Source organism: Petromyzon marinus, chromosome 7 (genome assembly GCF_048934315.1).
Source record: "Petromyzon marinus isolate PM22_M1 ecotype Great Lakes invasive population chromosome 7, UKy_Petmar_22M1.pri1.0, whole genome shotgun sequence".
NCBI classification, from domain to species: Eukaryota; Metazoa; Chordata; class Hyperoartia; order Petromyzontiformes; family Petromyzontidae; genus Petromyzon; species Petromyzon marinus.
In genome coordinates this window covers 413992-434020 of record NC_133673.1, presented here as the reverse complement: position 1 = coordinate 434020, position 20029 = coordinate 413992, and the positions used below count along the sequence as shown (strand labels likewise).

General features: G+C 46.0%; 1 protein-coding gene across 3 annotated transcripts in view; it reads right to left on the bottom strand.

The window, feature by feature from the left end:
• The window catches only part of UTP20 (UTP20 small subunit processome component), a 128794-nt gene that overhangs the window by 9071 nt on the left and 99694 nt on the right, over nt 1-20029 (bottom strand). For all 3 annotated transcript variants that reach the window (XM_032948650.2, XM_032948649.2, XM_032948648.2), the window contains exons 57-59: nt 13539-13714; nt 10855-10926; nt 3263-3416 (exon numbers count right to left, since the gene is read on the bottom strand). In XM_032948650.2, the coding sequence (XP_032804541.2) occupies nt 3263-3416; nt 10855-10926; nt 13539-13714 (402 nt within the window). The remainder of the gene's footprint in view (nt 1-3262; nt 3417-10854; nt 10927-13538; nt 13715-20029) is intronic.

Genomic DNA, 20029 nt, shown 5'->3' with positions numbered 1-20029 from the left:
CTAAGCGAGGCCATACAGCCTTGTAGATTTCTGCTGGAATGGCATCGGATCCTGGAGCTTTGCATGATGAGAGGGGGCTTATGGCTTTGCTGGTTTCCTCCATGGATGGTAGAACAGCAAGGGACTGGTTTATTTCAACTTGAGGCAGTCTCACAATTGCCTCCTCATTTATGCATGATGGCTGGTTGAGGACTGCGCTGAAGTGTTCAGCCCACCTTGCAAGTATTTTGTCTTTCTCTGTGAGGAGTGTTGTTCCATCTGCATTCAAGAGAGGTGAAGTTCCTGAGTGTTTCGGACCATAGACCTGCTTGAGTGCATCAGAGGCACTTGGTGTTGTTACGGTCAGCGTAGGACTGAATCTCCTCAGCTTTTGCGCACAGCCAGGTGTCTTGCATGTCTCTGAGTCTCCGCTGGACAACCCTGCAAATGTTGAGGAAGGTAGTTTTCTTTAAGCTTGAGCTGCTGTCATTCAGATAGACTTTATGCAGGCGATGTTTTTCGTCAAGGAGTGCTTGGATTTCTGCATCGTTCTCATCAAACCGATATTGATGTGTACGTATGGGAACACCAAGTGATTCAAGGGCTGTAGAATGCAGCACGGTCTTAAGAGCAGTCCAGTCTGCCTCAGCGTCTGTATGCTCGAAGCTTAGAGACTCGAGGTGATGGTCTAGAGCCTCAACAAAGGCCAGTCTGGTGTGTTCCTGTTGTAGGCGAGTGATGTTAAGACGCTTGACGTCTTTTTCCTTGTGGGCGTCTGGGAGGCTTAATCCGGATATTAAGTTTGGAGATGATGAGACGATGGTCAGTCCAACATTCAGCACCACACATTGCCTTGGTCACCCTGACATCGTGCCGGTCACTCCTCCTCATGACGTAGTCAATCAAGTGCCAGTGGTGTGAACGAGGATGCGTCCATGAAGTTTTCTTGCGCTTTGATAGTTGGAATATTGTGTTGATGATGAGCAGGTCAAATTCAGAGCATGTTTTCAGCAGCAGAAGGCCATTGCTGTTACATTTTCCAATGCCATGTGCACCTATGACTCCATTCGATGATTGATGGTCACTTCCAACTCTGGCATTGAAGTCACCAAGTATCAGGAGTTTGTCAGAGCTGGCTGTGGCAGCAATAATGACTTCCAGGTTATTATAAAACTTGGTTTTGATCTCGTCAGAGTTGGTCATGGTAGGGGCATAGGCACTGATGATGGTGGCCTCCTTTTTACCCATTAGATGGAGCTTTAGGGTCATTAAACGGTCGTTTATACTCTTGGGTAGGCTTGCCAGTTGGTTGATCAAGTGTTTTTTTTACTGCAAAACCAACACCAGCAACACGTCTCTCCTACTGGCCTCTTCCGCTCCAGAAGAATGTGTAACCTGCACCCACTTCAGTCACCTGTCCAGTATTGGCCAGTTGGGTCTCACTAAGGGCAGCAACATCCACATTATATCTGGCTAGCTGCCCACGAGGGCGGTGCGTCTCTCAGGTCTTTTTGATCCGGATGTGTCCATCAAAGTGTGCACATTCCAGGCGCCAACCGTGAGTGGTATCACTTTGGTCTTTTTCATTTTATTTGTTTTTCGACTGCAGGTATCCCCCGCCAGCTGCGGTAGGCTGGCCAGGATGTTTTGAAGCAGGCAATGTTTAGGGTACCTTTTCTAACCCTTTCCTCACTATGGAGGTGACAGTATGATCCTGAATAGGGCCGTCAGTCACTCAGGGTGCTGCCAAACTTCACTGCTGCTTCAGTCCAGTGAGGGAACGACCAATATCCTGAGCCGCCTGCGTGCAGGTTTGCGGCTACAGCTTCCAGCATATCCGTGCCTGCTGCTTCGTCGCTCACCCATCGCCACAGGACTTGGACGATGGTAAAAAAGTGCCATGACTTGCGCAGAGAACTTGGATTTAAGTGAGGGTGATTTGCGCAGCGTCAACCTCACTCTCTTGACCAGCCCCATCTGTACCGAGTGGCAAGACGTAATCAAGACGACTGGAGATGGTCCTGGTTGCAGTGGAAGGTCCAAAGACCCTTTTGGTGGAATTTCCAGCACCAGGGGTTCCACACGCCCAAGCTCAGACAAGCTGAGTTTTCCGGGTTCGTTAACCGCCGCCCGGGGTTCGGCATTGGCAGCTGCTGACTGTACCGACTCACTAGGGATGTTGAGCCTGGTGTGCACCTACGGTAGCAGCTAGAGGGCTGGCCCAGATGGAACAAGCCTGAGGCACAACTAGCTGGTCAGAGAAAAGTAGGTTTCCTCTCATGTGCGGGGTGGGTGCTTGAATGGATTAAATTATCCATCCCAATGGTGGAGACGAGTCGCCTCCATAGGACCACCACCCGCTTGCTTCCCAAAGAGTGGAACCCAATTTGTTGCCTTTTGCAGAATGAAGAACTGCGTTGACCCACAACCGAGATTTGTTGTATTTAAATGTAGGTGTTGAATCTCATTGCGTCTTCAGGCGCTTTCTCTGGCGGGTCCTGCTCTACCCAATTCCACTAATTAACCTTTTGGGACGTAGGAAAAACCACACAGGCAGATTTAATCTATTTCTGTACTTGCATCTGCTGACCACCTCGCATATGCGAGTCGTTTGCTCTAACTAGAGTGCCACCATTTTGTTTCTAGTCTTCCTAGATCCAAGGGCTGGCCACGAGTTAGACTCTCCTACACCACAGGGCACCGACTTCTGCAGTTCCTGCGATTTGTCCCACGCTGAGCCCTGTCCAAAGCAACGTCATCAATCCAAGCCCTTCTGGGTCTGCCTTGGCCTCACTTACCCAGAACCAAGCATTGAATTACCATCTCCAGGCAGTCTCCCAGGTTCTCTCAGTATGTGCCACACAATATTGCATTTTGTATAGGACTATGTGTAAACTAAATCTTTTATTTTACCACTGAGCTATATAGCATTTTTTCAAAAGTGACCTGGCAATCACAAATGATAGCTCAACGAAGTGGAAATGTATTGCAGCCAAATACTCTAAATACATGTTTCTAAATGTGGAGGGAAAAAACCAGAGGGCCCGGAGAAAAATCCACATGACCACGGGGAGAGATATGCAAACTACAAAGGTACTAACGTCAGGGATGGGATTGAACCCACGACCTGCTGCATACCAGGCGAAGTCGTTGGCATCTCACCACTGTGGCGCTCCAGTAACCACTGCTATAATGCAAAACCAGGGATACACGTGCCTCCCAAAGTTCAAACAATAACCCAAGCAATACTTGCATTTATAAAACTTGTTTAATTTATGCTTACCCGCTTCTTTTCCTCCATCTCCTTCCTCTGCTCCGTCCTCTTCCCCATCCATGTCCATGTCTGTCCGCAAGTCTGTCCTGACCGCCGTGGGTGGTGTCAAGTCGGCATGCAGCAGGTACATCACTCGCGAGAGGAAGATCAGATTCTTCACCACCTATAAAAAACAAACAAACCTTCAGGTAAAAGATCCACATTCTACTACATTTTTATTTTTAATCAAAATGCAATACTATCACAACAATCAGAGCTTTTATTCTTTATTAAATACATATATGGCTGTTTGGAATGACTACTTGGTGACAATGTCAAGGTACACCGGCTGATGTTAGAAGCAAGAGCTTCTTGACAACAGTGGCTTGGTAGTCATCAAGACTAATACTACAGTGACAGTCCCCAACTTACAAACACCCGACTTACGAATCAGCTTCCATGAAATATATATTTAACATTGACTTAAAACACGAACTCGCAAACTTAACCACGGAACTATTTTGTTCAGTGGAGCGATCCTCCATGAGATGTAATGAGTCAGCTTCGCACTGAGAGAATGTGTATGAAGGTTGAGTGTGCACGTGTGTACGTGCACGTGTGCGTGTATATTTTTGTGCGTGCGTACCCCCATGTGTGTTTGTGGGGAGTGGTAATGCAATGATTAGCTTGCTGCGCTATGAACCTGGCGACCCGAGTTTAATTACCATTCACGGCCAACACTGGTGACTCGCCACCGGGGAATCAAAGGCATTGTGGTAGCCACCCACCCCCTCATGTGCCATGCCAGCCTTCATAGGTGCTTGCTAAAATAATGTTCCCCAACAGTCTGTTAAGGCTACACAAAGGATCGTTGTTGTGTGTGTGTGTCTGTCTGTGTGTGTGCAGAGCCAGGAGACTGAATCCTTACCCCTGGGGCTCCTCCAGAAACAACGGTGCGGCAAAAACAACCCCCTACCTCCTCGTTGGTGCCGGATGGCAACGCTGTGGTGAGCAGCGCCGTGGGGAGCGGGCCAATTTAGATTGGCCATTCGCGTCATGGCATTTGTAACCACCACAGCAGCCAAATGGGGGCTCTGGATGGGTGCGAGGGGCTTGTAACCCCTCCACCTTCAATGAAGTACCACTAAACCACGATTTAAAACTTTAAGCTTGTGCCGGAGGCCCCGGGGGGACAGGCGTCTATGACGTATCCTGGCCAAACCCCATTTGGCGCAGCCAGGAGACTGAATCCTTACCCTCGGGGCTCCTCCAGAAACAACAAAAAACCACTACGTGTGGCCACGTGAAATATTCGAATGTTCACTGCGGAGCAGAGGCTGCCACTCCTCTGTCAGGAGCTGGACCGGAACCGCCTGGACCTCTGTGGTATTCAGGAGGTCCAGTGGACCGGCTCTGGCTCCTGCCACCATGAGGGGTGGACAGTCCTCTTCTCGGGGCAGGAGACTGCCAAACAACAGGGAGTGGCTCTTCTTCTGAACAAAAGAATGAAGGGGGCGTGGGAGCGTGGCGGTGAGCTGTGGGAAGCTGTAAACCCTAGGCTACTTTGGGCTTGTCTTCCCATCAACCAGAGGCGAGGAGTGGTGGTCGTGGTTACTTATGCTTCCACCGAATATGAACATCCGTGAAGGGGTGCAGGCAAGGCCGATGAGTCAGATGCCTTCTATGACCTCCTGTCACAGGTGCTAGCTAAAGTGGCCCCTCGGGATAGAGTCATCTTGTTGGGTGACTTCAATGTCTGAGTTGGTCATGATGCTGGCACCTGGTCTGGAGTGATTGGAAGACATAGGCCAGATCAGCTCAATAACAACGGTAGGAGGCTGCTATATTTGTGCAGCCCATGGGCTTGTAACTACCAACATGCTGTTCCGGCATGGGTGCATCCACACAACATCATGGTTGCATGCCGGGGCCAAGCAAGAACATCTGCTGGACTACATAGTGACGGAACAGCAGATGTGGGCCCATGTCCTTGACACTAGGACCTACCATGGAGCTGATCTGCCCACTGACCATCGACTTGCCATCTGTAAGATGCGCCTGCCATTCTTCCACTCCGGTGGTAGGTGTACACCCAGGACCCCATTCAAACCCATCGTGGCATTGTCTCAGCTAGCTGATGAAAGTTGCAAGAGATAATTTCATCATCGCTTGCGGCTGGGGTTGGCATCGTCCCCCACTCCTCCTGATGTCGAGGGGAAATGGGCGAGGTTTAGGACTGTGGCGCATGCAGCTGCAATGGTTGCTTTGGGTACACAGTCCAGACCTCCTCAGAGACCCTGGCTGACAGAGGTGTTCAGGCTGGCTGAGAAAAAGCGACAGGCCCACCTCTCATCGTCTACAGCATCCCACGTCAGAGAATGAGGAGACTTGCCACAGCCTTCGCTGGGAGGTTCGGAGAGCCGTGAGGCACTGCAAGGATGGTTGGTGGTTGCAGGTTGCTGAGGAGATGGAGTTTGCCCCAATGGCCCGCGATCACAAATCACTCTTTCCATCAAAAAAGTAACCTGCAGCGCCACACCTATTACCATAATTAGGAGAAAGAACAGTGATCCAATCTCCGACCCCCAGGAACAGGTTTGCAGATTTGCTGAGCATTTCCGTGAGGTCCTGGGGGAAAGGAAATCCCTCAGCCTAGAAAACATCGTGGGACAAAGTGGGGATGACCCTGCTGAGGCTGCGGTGCCTCAAATATTGGAAAAGTCACCCCCTGTGAGTGGCTGGCTGAGGTGCCATCTGTTGAGGAAGTACTGAAAGCGATCCAGAGCATGAGACCAGGAAAGGCACCGGACAAAGATGATCTCCCAAGCAAATTGCTGAGGGAGGGTGGCGTTTGTGCACAGACTGCCCTACATGACATCATAACAACAGTCTAGAACACTGGATGGGTTCCGCAGGATTGGAAGGATGCCCTGGTCGGTCCCCTCTTTAAGAAGGGGGACCGCACAGACTGTAACAACTACAGGGGCATCTCACTCCTCAGTGTGCCAGGAAAGGTCCTGGCAAGGATTACTCAACATCGCCTTGCCAGTCACGCTAAGGAGATGCTTGCAGAGCCCCGAATGTGGTTTCAGGAAAGGGCGGTCCTACACAGATGTCATATTTTCTGTCCGTCTGCTACAGCAGAGGTATAGGGAATTCCAACAAGACCTCCATCTCTGCTTTATTGACCTGGTCAAGGCCTATGATACCATCAGTAGGCCTGGGCTCTGGTTTGTTCTTCGTGCTTTCAGAGTCCCTGACCCGCTGCTCATGATCATTAAGAACCTTGATGATGGTGAGCGGGCCCTATTGCTAAACCATGTTATGTATGCCGATGATCTGTTAATTGCTACTCACTCAGAGGAAGAGTTGGAGGTGCTGCTGCTGAACCTGGAGCTTGCCACTAAGAGGTGTGGACTTACGATCAGCCCCACCAAAACTAAGCACCTGCCTGGGTATTTTGTACCATCGGACAGTCCACCCCCACAACTCCCAATTGGTGAAAGGGCAGTTGTGAACAGAGTGGATTGTTTCCTATACCTGCGCAGTGTGCTCATGACTGGCTCTGGTTTGACAACTGAGGTCTCACTGCGAATCAGTCGAGCAGCATTATCTTTTCATCAGTTGCGTAACGCTGTGTGGAAGCTACCTGGTCTGTCTCTCCGCACGAAGCTTCAGGTCTTCTCGGCCACAGTCATTCCCTCCTTTCTCTACGCTTGCGAAATGCAGACCCCCCTAATGGAATATCTTCGCCGGTTAGAAACATTTTGGCTGGCCTGCCTACGATCCATCTTGGGTTTAACTAGGCTGGATTGTGTGAGGAGCTCACATATCCTTGAAAGATCTGGACAAAGTCCCATCGGTGAGCTCCTCTGGCAGGAAAGGCTGCGTTGGTTGGGTCATGTAGCACGCATACCCAGACACCGCATGCCTAAACATCTTTTGTTCGGCCGGATCGAGGGGGCTAAATGGGCACGGCACGGGCTAGAGAACCGATGGAGTGATGTGGTATAGGAGAATGTGGAGCTGAGTGTACTTGCCGATGACTAGTACCAAAGGTGTCAAGATCGGCCTCTGTGGGGGAGGCTCGTGACAGGCAGTTGGAGGCAGTCGTCCTCCAACGACAACGGAGGAAGGCTACTTTGTGTTGTGGCCGAAACGTCGTGAGAATTTTATTTTATTATGTTTTATTTTTATTATTTTATTTCCATTCTACGTGACTTTACCAAAAGAACCAAGAAGATGAATCCCTGCAGTCACGAAAGCTTTAAATCAAAAAATGCTCCACTTCCGACAAGCAAGCCAGCGTCAGGACTCAAGGCAAGTGAAAATACGTTTTTATGTTACTTTAATTTATGTTTTATTTACTATACAATCTCTATTCCAGTATTATATGCAAATGTACAATATATATAATTTACGAGTTTAACAGTTCTTCACTTTTTTGTTGAACCTCAACATACTGTATAACACTGCCCCCGCATGGACATTTAAAATACAGTACACTATTGTGTTCTGACTTACGAATCGTTCACGACTTACGAACGGGCCTCAAGAATGGAAGTCGTTCGTAAGTCCAGGACTTCACATACATTAATACGCTGCATCTTACTTGGGACTGTGTGTCAAAACAGATCAGCCTCTTAGAAAGCAAAATAGATAAGCAGACATGTATCCTTCGTAAAATTGTCTCTACATATCAAAAACACAAGTTATTACAAAACCTGTCGGCTGCACAGCTGAGAGTGCATACATTCTTACAAAGCAGGCTGATGAGCAGACAGGTAAAAGGCAAGGGAGTGGGAAGTGACGGACATTTGGAGAACAGGAAGGAACATTTAAAGTGAAAGTGTTTGGGGACGTATTAATTGCTTATCAGAGTTATGTTTTTTGTTTGCATTTCGACCGCAGTTATTGTGGTCAATGCAAACATGACTCCTTGTAAAAAAGGTGTCAGTTTTGTTGCCAGATAAAAGGGTAAAAAAACAATTAACATACGTATATTTATGCGATCTTACCCCCAAAAAAAACTCTATTATGAATAATATTGGTTGCGAAAAAGCCTACGTGTTAAACTGAAATATTAATTACTGCTTTGCTGCTTGGTCTGATCAAGGAAAGTTAATTTTGCTGACTTGCTATGAACTCAAAAGAGTTTGTTCTACCTTATAGTGGGTAGGAGTGGTGGCTCAGTGATTAGCACACCACGCTATGAACCTGTTGACCTCAGTTTGATTGCCGGCCATTGCTAACAATCTTAGCAAGTGAGATCTGAAGAGTTCCCGAGCACTCCCAATGAACAAATGCGCACGCGCTAGCACGGTGAAGTATGGTCAAACAACCCCCACAACCAAGAATGTGTAAGGGAGGCCCTCAATCAGCAAAAGATTGACCAAGAGCTGTATATTTCGCAACATATATAGTCTTCTTGGTTCTTTCGTTAAAGTCACGTAGAATGGAAATAAAATAATAAAAATAAAACGTAATAAAATAAAATTCTCATGACGTTTCGGCCACAACACAAGTAGCCTTCATCAAGTGAAGGAACAGAACTGTCGGGACGACGGCGCTTCAATAAACACTGCTAAGCTTCGCAGCGTCTTTTATGCTGGGTGGGAGGAGCAGTGCGCCTTGACAAAGGAGTTTACATATCAACAGAAAAATTTAGCATTGAAATAGCTGTGTTAAAATGTTGGATTAGCAGGGTGTTAAAGTCAGAAATTAGCATGTAACTGGGAGATTAGCATGATGTTAATGTGAGGGATTTGCATGTAACTGGTCACGGAAGTAGCTATGTTAAAGTCAGAGTTTACATATCAAGAGGCATTTAGTATATTGACGCTAAAGAACTGCAACTACCCAACTATCATACAATAAGCCGATGTGAAAGAACTAAGTATAAACTACATCAATATAATAAACGTACTCAATATATTCTTCAATAAGTTGAGCTATTAACATAGAGTAACTGGGTATACACTACACTATATAATGAATACCATGAGAGATTCGTTAATAAGGCCATCCACATATACAAACACAGAGACAATTTCAACCAACAAGATGGATTCTGGCTTAGTAACCATTGGAAAGACGTTATAAACCATTTTGGTTCTTGATTGATTGTATTTTACGGTGGTTTTCAGACCACAGTCTATTCGCTGACACTGCCTCTTAATAATACCTTTCACAAGACGGTCAATGGTATGGTTTATAGCATGTTGTATAAGAATTAATAGTATAACAGTATAATGTTTAACATAATTCATAAGGCAATATATAGTATCGTAATTGTATAGTGAATATACAGCAGTGTGGTATACAGTAGGGTTGGTAGAATAATACATAGTATAATATTACAAGTCTAATAATTTATAGTCTAAAGTATAGGGTAGTGTATAGTAACGCATTGTATAATCCAAGGGTGGGGTTTGTCTATGGCAGTGTATATTACAGTGTATAGTCGTGTAATGTAGAAAAAAGTTTAGTTGGAGACATATCAATATAATGCATAATGTTAGAGCTTACATTGGGCTGTGTATACGATATTATACAATGTAGTTTTGATTGGAAGGTATAACATTGTAATGTATAGTAGTCTAGTTTATAACATAGTTGTAACGCAACACAGGACAGAGAAGCGCATCGTGGCTGTTTCTCCCCCCTCCTCCATTCCGAGCATAGATGGACTCGGCCGTCTGAACAAAGCTCGTCGCTTTCCGTGGTGCTAACGTTGAAAAGAAAAAAAAAGCCACCTTTTTTTCGACACAGAATTGTAATGTATAACGTCTAATTGTTAGTAGCTCAGCTGATTGGAGAGTATATTGAGTTCATTGATAACATTGATGTAGTTTATATATATTGTATCAGTTTACTATATGGTATTCATTATATAGTGCAGTGTATACCCAGTTACTTTATGTTAATAGCTCAACTTTTTGAAGAATAAATTGAGTACATTTATTATATTGCTGTAGTATATACTTAGTTCTTTCACATCGGCTTATTGTATAATAGTTGGGTAGTTGCAGTTCTTTAGCGTCAATATACTAAATGCCTCTGTTGATATGTAAACTCTGACTTTAACATAGCTACTTCCGTGACCAGTTACATGCTAATCCCTCACATTAACATCATGCTAATCTCCCAGTTACATGCTAATTTCTGACTTTAACACCCTGCTAATCCAACACTTTAACACAGCTATTTCAAAGCTAAATTCTTCTGTTGATATGTAAACTCCTTTGTCAAGGCGCTCTGCTCCTCCCACCCAGCTTAAAAGACGCTGCGAAGCTTAGCAGTGTTCATTGAAGCGCTGTCGTCTCGACAGTTCTGTTCCTTCACCTGAAGAAGGCTACTTGTGTTGTGGCCAAAACGTCGTGAGAATTTTATATTATGTTTTATTTTTATTATTTTATTTCCATTCTACTTGACTTTACCGAAAAAACCAAGAAGATGAATCCCTGTAGTCACGAAAGCTTAAAATCGAAACATATATAGTGTTATGCAACAAACCTTCTATTGCTTTTGTTCATGTGGGATTATTACATGAATGATTTTAAATGGGATTTCGGTACTTGGGTGATGTCAGAGAATGGTACAGTGCAAAGACTGCCAGTTACCTGCTCTCCAAGGTCTGGACTCAGGAACTTGGACTGGAGTTGGAAGCAAAATGCTTTGACAAGCTCCTTCACCTGTGAACAGACACGGCGCATGAGCTGAGAATCATGACCAAGAACCACATTAACATGAAACGTCATCTTCAAGGCGGAACTGGTGGACACTTGTGAAATGGGCATGACTCCCTCCCAATCGTATCAGAGACAATTCCTTAGATTGGCTTCCAGAGTGGGCAACTGCTCAACAGGTAAGACGCATATTCTTTGGTTTTAGTCGGTCAAGTCACGTAGATAAAACAAAATAAAAGAAAATAATTAAATCACGACGTTTCGGAGGCAACACAAGCTTCCGTCTTCAGGTGGAATAGTCACAGCAAAAGATCTGTGGAGAGTACACAGCTCTGAGACGATCGGGTTTATATGTAGAACGAATTCTTCTGCTGTGGCTGATCACTGTTACAACGCTGTGGATGATCATGATATTGTTTTCTCCGATACCAAGGTACTCTCCAAACCTATCGGTTATTATCAGAGATTTGTCCACGAGGCCATCTAGATATACAGACACAACTTCAACCGAGAGGATGGTTTCAAATTGAGCAACCATTGGAAATATGTTTTAAATCATGTCCAACGTTAGCTGCCTTTTAATTGTACAGCAATTCTCAGTGGTGGTATACCAAACTTTAGATGTTTCCTCCGCATGTGGTGGCAGTCCACCACAGCCTTCCACTCAAACCCCCCGGCTGCTTAACAATAAGGCGACTTGACTCAGCTCTCACACCCACCCACACCCCCGTTCTAACTCCTCCCTCCACCCCCTTTACCTCCACATGTGTTGGCAGTCCACCACTGCCTTCCACTTTTGTCTCAGCCCTCCCACCCACCTACCCCCCTTTCTGACTCCTCCCCCCCACCTTAACCTCCGCAGTTGTTGGTAGTCCACCACAGCCTTCCACTTTAGACTCAGCCCTCACACCCACTAACGCCCCCTTTCTGACTCCTCCCCCCCCCCCCCCTTAACCTACATATAAACCCGATCGTCTCAGAGCTGTGTACTCTACACAGATCTTTGCTGTGACTATTCCACCTGAAGATGGAAGCTTGTGTTGCCTCCGAAACGTCGTGATTTAATTATTTTCTTTTCTTTTGTTTTATTTTATCTACGTGACTTGATCGAATAAAACCAAAGAGTATGAATCCTTGCTGTCACGAAAGCTTCAAATCTAGAGGTAAGACGCATGTTCTCACGCACATATTCACCTCGCTGGCTGTGCGTTCCAGCATGTACAATGAAAGTTTGACGCTTCATAAATACTAAAAATACTTTAGTTGCAGTAAAGCGCAAAACACCACAACAGAAACATGGTCTCATTCAAATGTACGCCTGACATCACAGTGACATCAGTGTGCTATGGTAATGCACTTGTGTCCATAACTTCAAAGTCTTTATCTCATTAATGCAGATTAAAATACAAATCAGACAGCCTGGAAAACATGGCCTAAGTATCTAAAGCAAGCAATTGTTTTTTGGATCTTGTTAATCTCCCCAATCTCTCTCCCTAATCTCTCATTAACATAGTGCTAATCTCCCATTAACACTACTGCTATGTGTATGTGCGGAGACAGTACTCTCATGCTACTCTCTCTCCATAATCTATCCCTAATCTCCCCCATTAACACAACTGATGTACTTGCATGTGGGGATGGGACTCCATTCCAGCTTGCACTACCCCCCTTTAAACATATATAACCCTTTGTAGCAGCTCTCTCGCTGTGTTCTTCCTAGTTCTGCAGTTCTACTGCTGGGTTCTATTTCGCATGATGATGATCGCTTGTGTTGCGATTGAAACGTCGTGATATATTACTTTTATTTGATTTTTCTACCTACGTGACATTACCGAAAGAACCAAAGAGTATTATGATTCAGTATGAAAGCAAAGTTACCAGCACAGAACAATACAGGCATCACACCCAAAGAGTAGGCGCATAAGATTGGGGTAGGTCCTACCAGACAGCTACACTCCACAAGTTATGCACTGTCACAAAGGTTAAGCCTAATAAAGTCCTCCAGCAAAACGCCTCCATCAAGGGAGTTTCCAAAAAAGACCAACACTCTAGCAGTCAGAAGAATGCCTTTGGTCATCAGAGGAATGTGGGAGTGCATCAGAGGCTACAACGTTCTTCAGCCATGCACTTTCCAATGGCGGTGTTGGTCTGATCTATGCCGAGTGTTCAAGTGCCCAACGGACTTTAATGCTTTGAGTGATATTGTTGCTGTGCCGCAAATCTACAATAGTTTTGTCAGATATTTTCCCAGAAAAAGCTCAGAGTTACAAGACTCCAGTCAGCGTGGGTCTCTGCAATGGGAAGCAGCTGGCGTACCCGGCCACAACTCACATGCGCACACACGGATAACACCCAGATCTCTGCACAGATAGCTTCAAGAAATGGCTTGTTGTCCTGCCAGCTGAGTCCTGAGCCATCTTGGAGAGTGTAAATGTTGCATCCAAATATTAAATAAACAGATTCTGCAGCAAATAAATTATTTGTCACAGATTTTAGAAAATGGAAACTGACATTCATTGCAAATATGGTTTCAATAAAAAAAAACATCACGAATAACAAAACTCCACCCCATGAAGACGAGCCGAATATTTGCAACTTTTAAGAAAGCAGGGTTATACCTTGGTGTTCAAATCATGAACAATGAAGTCCTTTTTGGATGCCGATGCCGTCTCCAGTTGTTTAGCTTGTGCGACGAGTTCTTCGGGTTTCCACGCAGCAAAGAGCAGTCCAAAGAGCTGGCACGCGGCCAGGCGAACCCAGGAGTGCGGCTGCTGCAGGTGAGCCTGCACGCTCGCTGCAGGTCCACAATCGCCAGACACATAACAAAAAACCCAGGTTACTGTGCCTTACTTTTGATTCATCAATGACAAACATTCTGTCGGGTGGCTTGCACTTTTTTCATAACTGCACCCGGGATCATGGATTTTTGCTTGTTCACCAGCGACATACTTGGGCTGCACTGTACTTAACTGAGGATGTGCTCAACCCTAACATAGACGGATAGATCGCTCTGGGCGTCCAGGTGCCATAAAAACCTGGCTTGCAAGAAGGTGATACCGCAAAATTGCAGACTGACATCATGTGTGCCTTCTGCAAGGGTTTTTTCTCTGTGTACCCATTGTCTCTGACATGTATGAACACTCATTAATTAACTGAAAACATCTTCTGTATTGAGGTCTGCAGAGCTTGGGCAACTGTTGGCACCGACAACAGTTGCCCAAGCTCTTCTCGCTCGCCTGTGGTTCCTTAGATTTCGAAATGCAATTGCATGAATCTGATATATAAAACTAGACATTATTATTGTAAACATGTCAGTGTTTTTCTGAATTATTATTGATAACTAGCGGTTAGTACCCGGCGTTGCCCGGGTGAAAAAGGCAGACACACACATGGACTTACAAACAGACATGGACCCATACACATAGAAACCCACTGACTTACACGCACGCAAACACATATGGACTCACACACATAGACATCGACTTGAGAGACACATGTAGTTACACACACAAATGGACTCAAACACACAGAGTTACACACACATATCGACTCACACATACATACATAGACTGAACAACAACAACAACCGCCATTCGCCAGTAAGTGGCAGTGATGTCACCACAACGCTTGTGGCAGGCTATGTGCACCTTGAGGCCACGTGAAGTGTCGAACACCTGCTGGCAGGAGGTCACGGGGCAGACCCAGATGGCACAGGTCGATTGAGATGACTGGCAGATGCACCACCTGTGCCCTGTACCCTGCTAACTTGCTGTGCTTTAGCCACACGGTGCACCGCTCGTTCTTGTGAGCGTCACTCTTCCGCCCTCCATTGTTGTTGGAGGCCGACTGCCTCCAACTGGCCTGTAGCGTCCTTCACGAGGCTCCTCCACAGATACCGACCTTGACACTGCTGGTACCAGTCATCGACAAGTCCACTCAGCTGCACATCGTCCTGTAGCACATCACTCCATCTCTTCTCTAGCCTCGATCCGGCGGAACAAAAGGTGTTTAGGCATGCGGTGGCTGGCCATGCAGGCTACATGGCCCAGCCAACGCAGCCTTGCCTGGCGTAGGAGGTCACCAATGGGATCTTTCAAGTATTTGTGAGCTCATCACACAATTCAGCCTGGTTAAACCCAGGATGGATCGTAGGCAGGCCAGCCTAAATGTTTGTAACCGGCGAAAATGTTGCATTAGGGGGGTCCAAGTTTCGCAAGTGTACAGAAGGGAGGGAATGACCGTGGGCGAGACGACGTGGAGCTTCGTGCGGAGCGAGAGACCAGGTAGCTTCAACACAGTGTTACACAGCCGATGAAAAGATAATGCCGCTCAACTGATTCAGGGTGAGACCTCTGGTGTTAAACTGGAGCCGGTCATGAGTACACTGGGCAGGTATGGGAAACTCTGCACTCTCCACAACTGGCCCATCACCAATTGTGAGTTATGGGGGTGGATTGTCCGACGGTACAAAATACCCAGGCAGGTGTTTAGTTTTGGTGGGGCTGATGGTAAGGCCCCACCTCTTAGTGGCAAGCTCCAGGTTGAGCAGCAGCGTGTCCAACTCCTCTTCTGAGTGAGCATTAATTACCAGATCATCGGCATACATAACGTGGTTGACCAATAGGGAGCCATCGATTGACCGCACCCGGGCATCAATGAGCCTCCCATTGTATCTGTACCAGATGTGAATTCTTCCGGTAGAGGCATTGAAGGCTTAACGAAGTACGTGGTCCAAATATATGTAAAAGAATGTGGGAGGCAGTGGACATCCCTGTCGCACCCCAAGATGTACAGGGAGTGGCTCTGATTCACGGTCACGTAGTTTGATGTGGGGCCGCTCACCATTATGAAGGTCCTTAAGGATCGTGAGCAGAGGGTCAGGGACTCGAAAAGTACGAGGAGCAACCCAGAGCCCAGGCCTAATGATGGTATCATAGGCCCTGAGCAAGTGAATAAAGCACACATATGGACTAACACGCACACATGGACCTACAGGCACGCAATGAAATGGACTAACACTGACTAACATGGAGCCACGCACACACAGCGACGAACACACATGCACATGGACTGACACACACACACATATCAAGTCACACACACACATTGACTTACACACACACATCGAGTGACACACACATAGACTTAGAGACACATTGACCTACACACACATATGGACTTACAGACACACACACAGGGACTTAGACACACACATGGACCCACGCACACACATGGACCCACGCACACACATGGACTCACACAAACATAGACTCACACACACAGACATTAACTTATACACACACACACATACATAGACGCACACACACACATGGACTGTCACACATAGACACATTGCCATACACACATCGACTGACACACAGACTCCCACACAAACATACATGGACTGACACATGGACTGAGAGGCACACAAACATGGACTGAGATGCACACATGGACGTACGCACACACATGGACGTACGCACACACATGGACATACGCACACACACACGTACAGATACACACACATGGACTCACACACACGGACCAAAAAACACACATAGAAAGAAATGTACTTACACTGACACGGAGCGACGCGCACACACACACATTGACTCACACACACACATGGCCGCAGACATGCACGTCCACCCACACACACACATGGACTTAGACGCAGGCATTATTACTGTGAAAGAAGTAACTTAATTAAAGAGTAGTTTTTTTTTTATACACACACATACCACGCACACACATTGACTTACGCACACACATTGACTTACGCACACACATACATGGACTTACGCACACACACCACGACGGTATGCACTATGACTACAGCAGTGCATACCGACTGTGCTTTCCCTGCAGCAGTGCATGCATACTGTTGTGGTAGCTGGTATGATTACAACAGTGCATACAGTGGTGGTACCTGCTTTCCCTGCAGCAGTGCATGTATACTGTGGTGTAAGCTATGATTACAGCAGGGCAAGCGACAGTGGTGGTACCTGCTATGAGTAGCGTAGTACATGCTGACTCTATAGCAGTATATATCGACTGTACAGTAGTACATGCTTACTGTATAGCAGTATTTATGGACTATACAGTAGTACATGCTGACTCCATAGCAGTATTAATGGACTGTACAGTAGTACATGCTGACTGTATAGCAGTAGATATCGACTGTACAGTAGTAGATACTGACTGTATAGCAGTATTTATGGACTGTACAGTAGTACAGGCTGACTCTATAGCAGTATTTATGGACTCTACAGTAGTACATGCTGACTCTATAGCAGTATTTATAGACTGTACAGGAGTACATGCTGACTGTATATCAGTATATTTAGTGACTCTATAGCACAAAGTACTCACGTGACAGAGTGCCGTGGTGTGGCCGTGAGCTCGACTGAACACGCATCACTTGGCAGGGTCCGCCCCCCCACGCAATTGGCGTCAGTTGGTACGGTCAAGCTCGTGCAGTAAGTAAATAATTAAAATAATGCCACTAAATCGCTAATTAAACTAATTTAAAGTTGACGGCTGGGTAAACGGAATAGCCTATACCAAGCAGGGGGCTCGGGGCGTATCACCCGGCAATTTATTTCGGACTTGAACCCGACCGTTTGAGAGCCAAATCCCCCGCAAGCGCGCGCACGCGGAGACTTTTATATATAAGAGAAGATGTACGCAGACAACACCACCCTCATTGGGCTGATCTCTGGTGGGGATGAGTCTGACTATAGGTGGGAAGCTGACAACCTGGTGACCTGGTGTAGCCAGAACAACCTAGAGCTAAATGCTCTAAAGAAGTTGAGATGGTTGTGGACTTCAGGAAGACTAGTCCCACTCACCCCCATCACCCTGTGCGACTCCCCAGTCAAAACTGTCACGTCCTTCCGCTTCCTGGGCACTATTCTCTCCCGGGACCTCAAGTGGGAACTGAACATCAGCTCCCTCACCAAGAGAGCTCAACAGAGGATGTACTTCCTACGGCAGCTGAAGAAATTCAACCTGCCAAAGACAATGATGGTGCATTTCTATACAGCAATCATTGAATCCATCCTCACCTCCTCCATAACCGTCTGGTACGCTGCTGCCACTGCCAAGGACAAGAGCAGACTAAAGCGTATCATCCACACTGCTGAGAAGGTGATTGCCTGCAATCTACCAACCCTCGAGGACCTGCACACCTCGAGGCCAATGAGGCGAGCGAGAAAGATTGTGGCCGATTCCTCCCACCCTGGACACTCTCTGCTCCAGCTACTCCCCTCCGGCAGAAGTATATATATTTTTTCTTTTCTGATTGTGTGTTAATCTGTGTTTACCCCGGATATTTTAAAGATGGCAATTCTCCTGCGGTGTATCATACTGCTGTCCCTCCCCGCCATATCTAATGCCACAATCAACTCTACAAACGGCTACCCTCGTTACTTTGCGTCCATACTTGTTGCTCGAATTGCCACTACACCTGCAAATGAAACAGCTCAAAGACACTTCTACACTCCATCATTGTATCCTTTTAAACCCTATCTTTGTCCCATTACTTCACCAGCACTCCTTCCAAACTTCATTCTGCTCTTAAAAATAACACCATCTGCGAGCTGCTGCCATTCGTCCAAGGTTCGCCGCTCTTCATCCTTTCACAGAAAATACTTGTGCAAACTATTAATTCTACTTTTCTTATTTCTGGATGGTATTGAGCTTCATCCTGGCCGAAATGTAAAGAACTCGTATACTTCTGTAGATTTTTCTGGCAGAAAAGGTGTTGGTGTTCTACATGTCAACATCAGAGGGCTTGTGATTAAATTAAGTCAACTAAAACTAGAAGTGCCAAATCTTGACCCGGACATTTTTTGCCTAACAGAAACATTTCTCACTCCTGCCGTCAATGACTTGCAGATTACGATTGACAAGTACAACCTTTTTCGGCTTGACTGAGGATCTAAAGGAGGTGGAATTGCCATCCATGTTCGTAATACTATTGCATGTTCACCAGCTCACTCCTTGTTTAAAAAATGTTGCTTTGAAGGTCTGGCTCTCAGAATAACTCTCCCAAATAATCAACAGATATTGGTAGTGTGCTGCTATAGACCGCCTAGTGGGAAGGATGTTGCAGCTGCATCTGCACTGAGAGAGCATTTTGGGGGCCTCCCTCAAGGTGAAATAGTTTTAGTGGGTGATCCAAATTGGAATTGGCTAAACCCGCCGGCCGTGGCCACAAATTTTGCAGATGAATTTAACCTGCTTCAATTAATAAATGTCCCCACAAGACCCAACCTAACAAAATCTGGGACAGTCATCTCTGCTTGACGTCCTATTGACAAATGCCTCTCACAATTTCGCACTGACTAGTGTTCTGGGTAATAACCTTAGTGATCACTCCTTCATTTTTGGGGTGGGATCATCAGCCAGACCCAAAGCTCCCCCTAAATTGGTTGAGAAGCACTCTATGAGACACTTCAGCACTCGGGCATTTACTAATGATATGCTTCACTCGGATATTGACAAGATCTGTGATATCCCCCAACCTGACTACGGCTTGGGAGACCTTCAGGTACACGTTTCTCCAAATTCTTAACAAACATGCTCCGTTGGTTAGATTTAAAACTAAAGGCAATCGCCCACCATGGTTTGATCCTTTGATTACAAAGCTCATGAAAACTAGGGACAAGGCAAGGGCATGTGCTCAGAAAAGTAATTTGGTCAATGACTGGCTAGAATACAGGATTTTAAGGAATAGATGCGTCAAAAAAGATACGGCATGCAAAAAATGCCTACTTTTCCTCCACTCTCCTGGAATCACGTGGAAATGCAAGGATTTTTTGGAAAATAATCAAATGTATCGAAAAGGCATCCAAAACGGATAATCTGCCCATTGAGCTTAACCGAAATGGGGAATATTTTTCAGATCCCAAAAAAATAGTTGACAATTTTAACCTTCATTTTTCTGAAGCTGGTAATCTTTTTGATAATGTATTGGGAGTCACCCCTGCTCATGCAAATTCCTACACCCCTGTTCAAACATTAAACGAATTTAGTTTCCAGCCAATCCACGAAAGTAATGTTCTGAAACAACTGTCCTACCTCAAAGGGTCCTCCTCTACCGGAG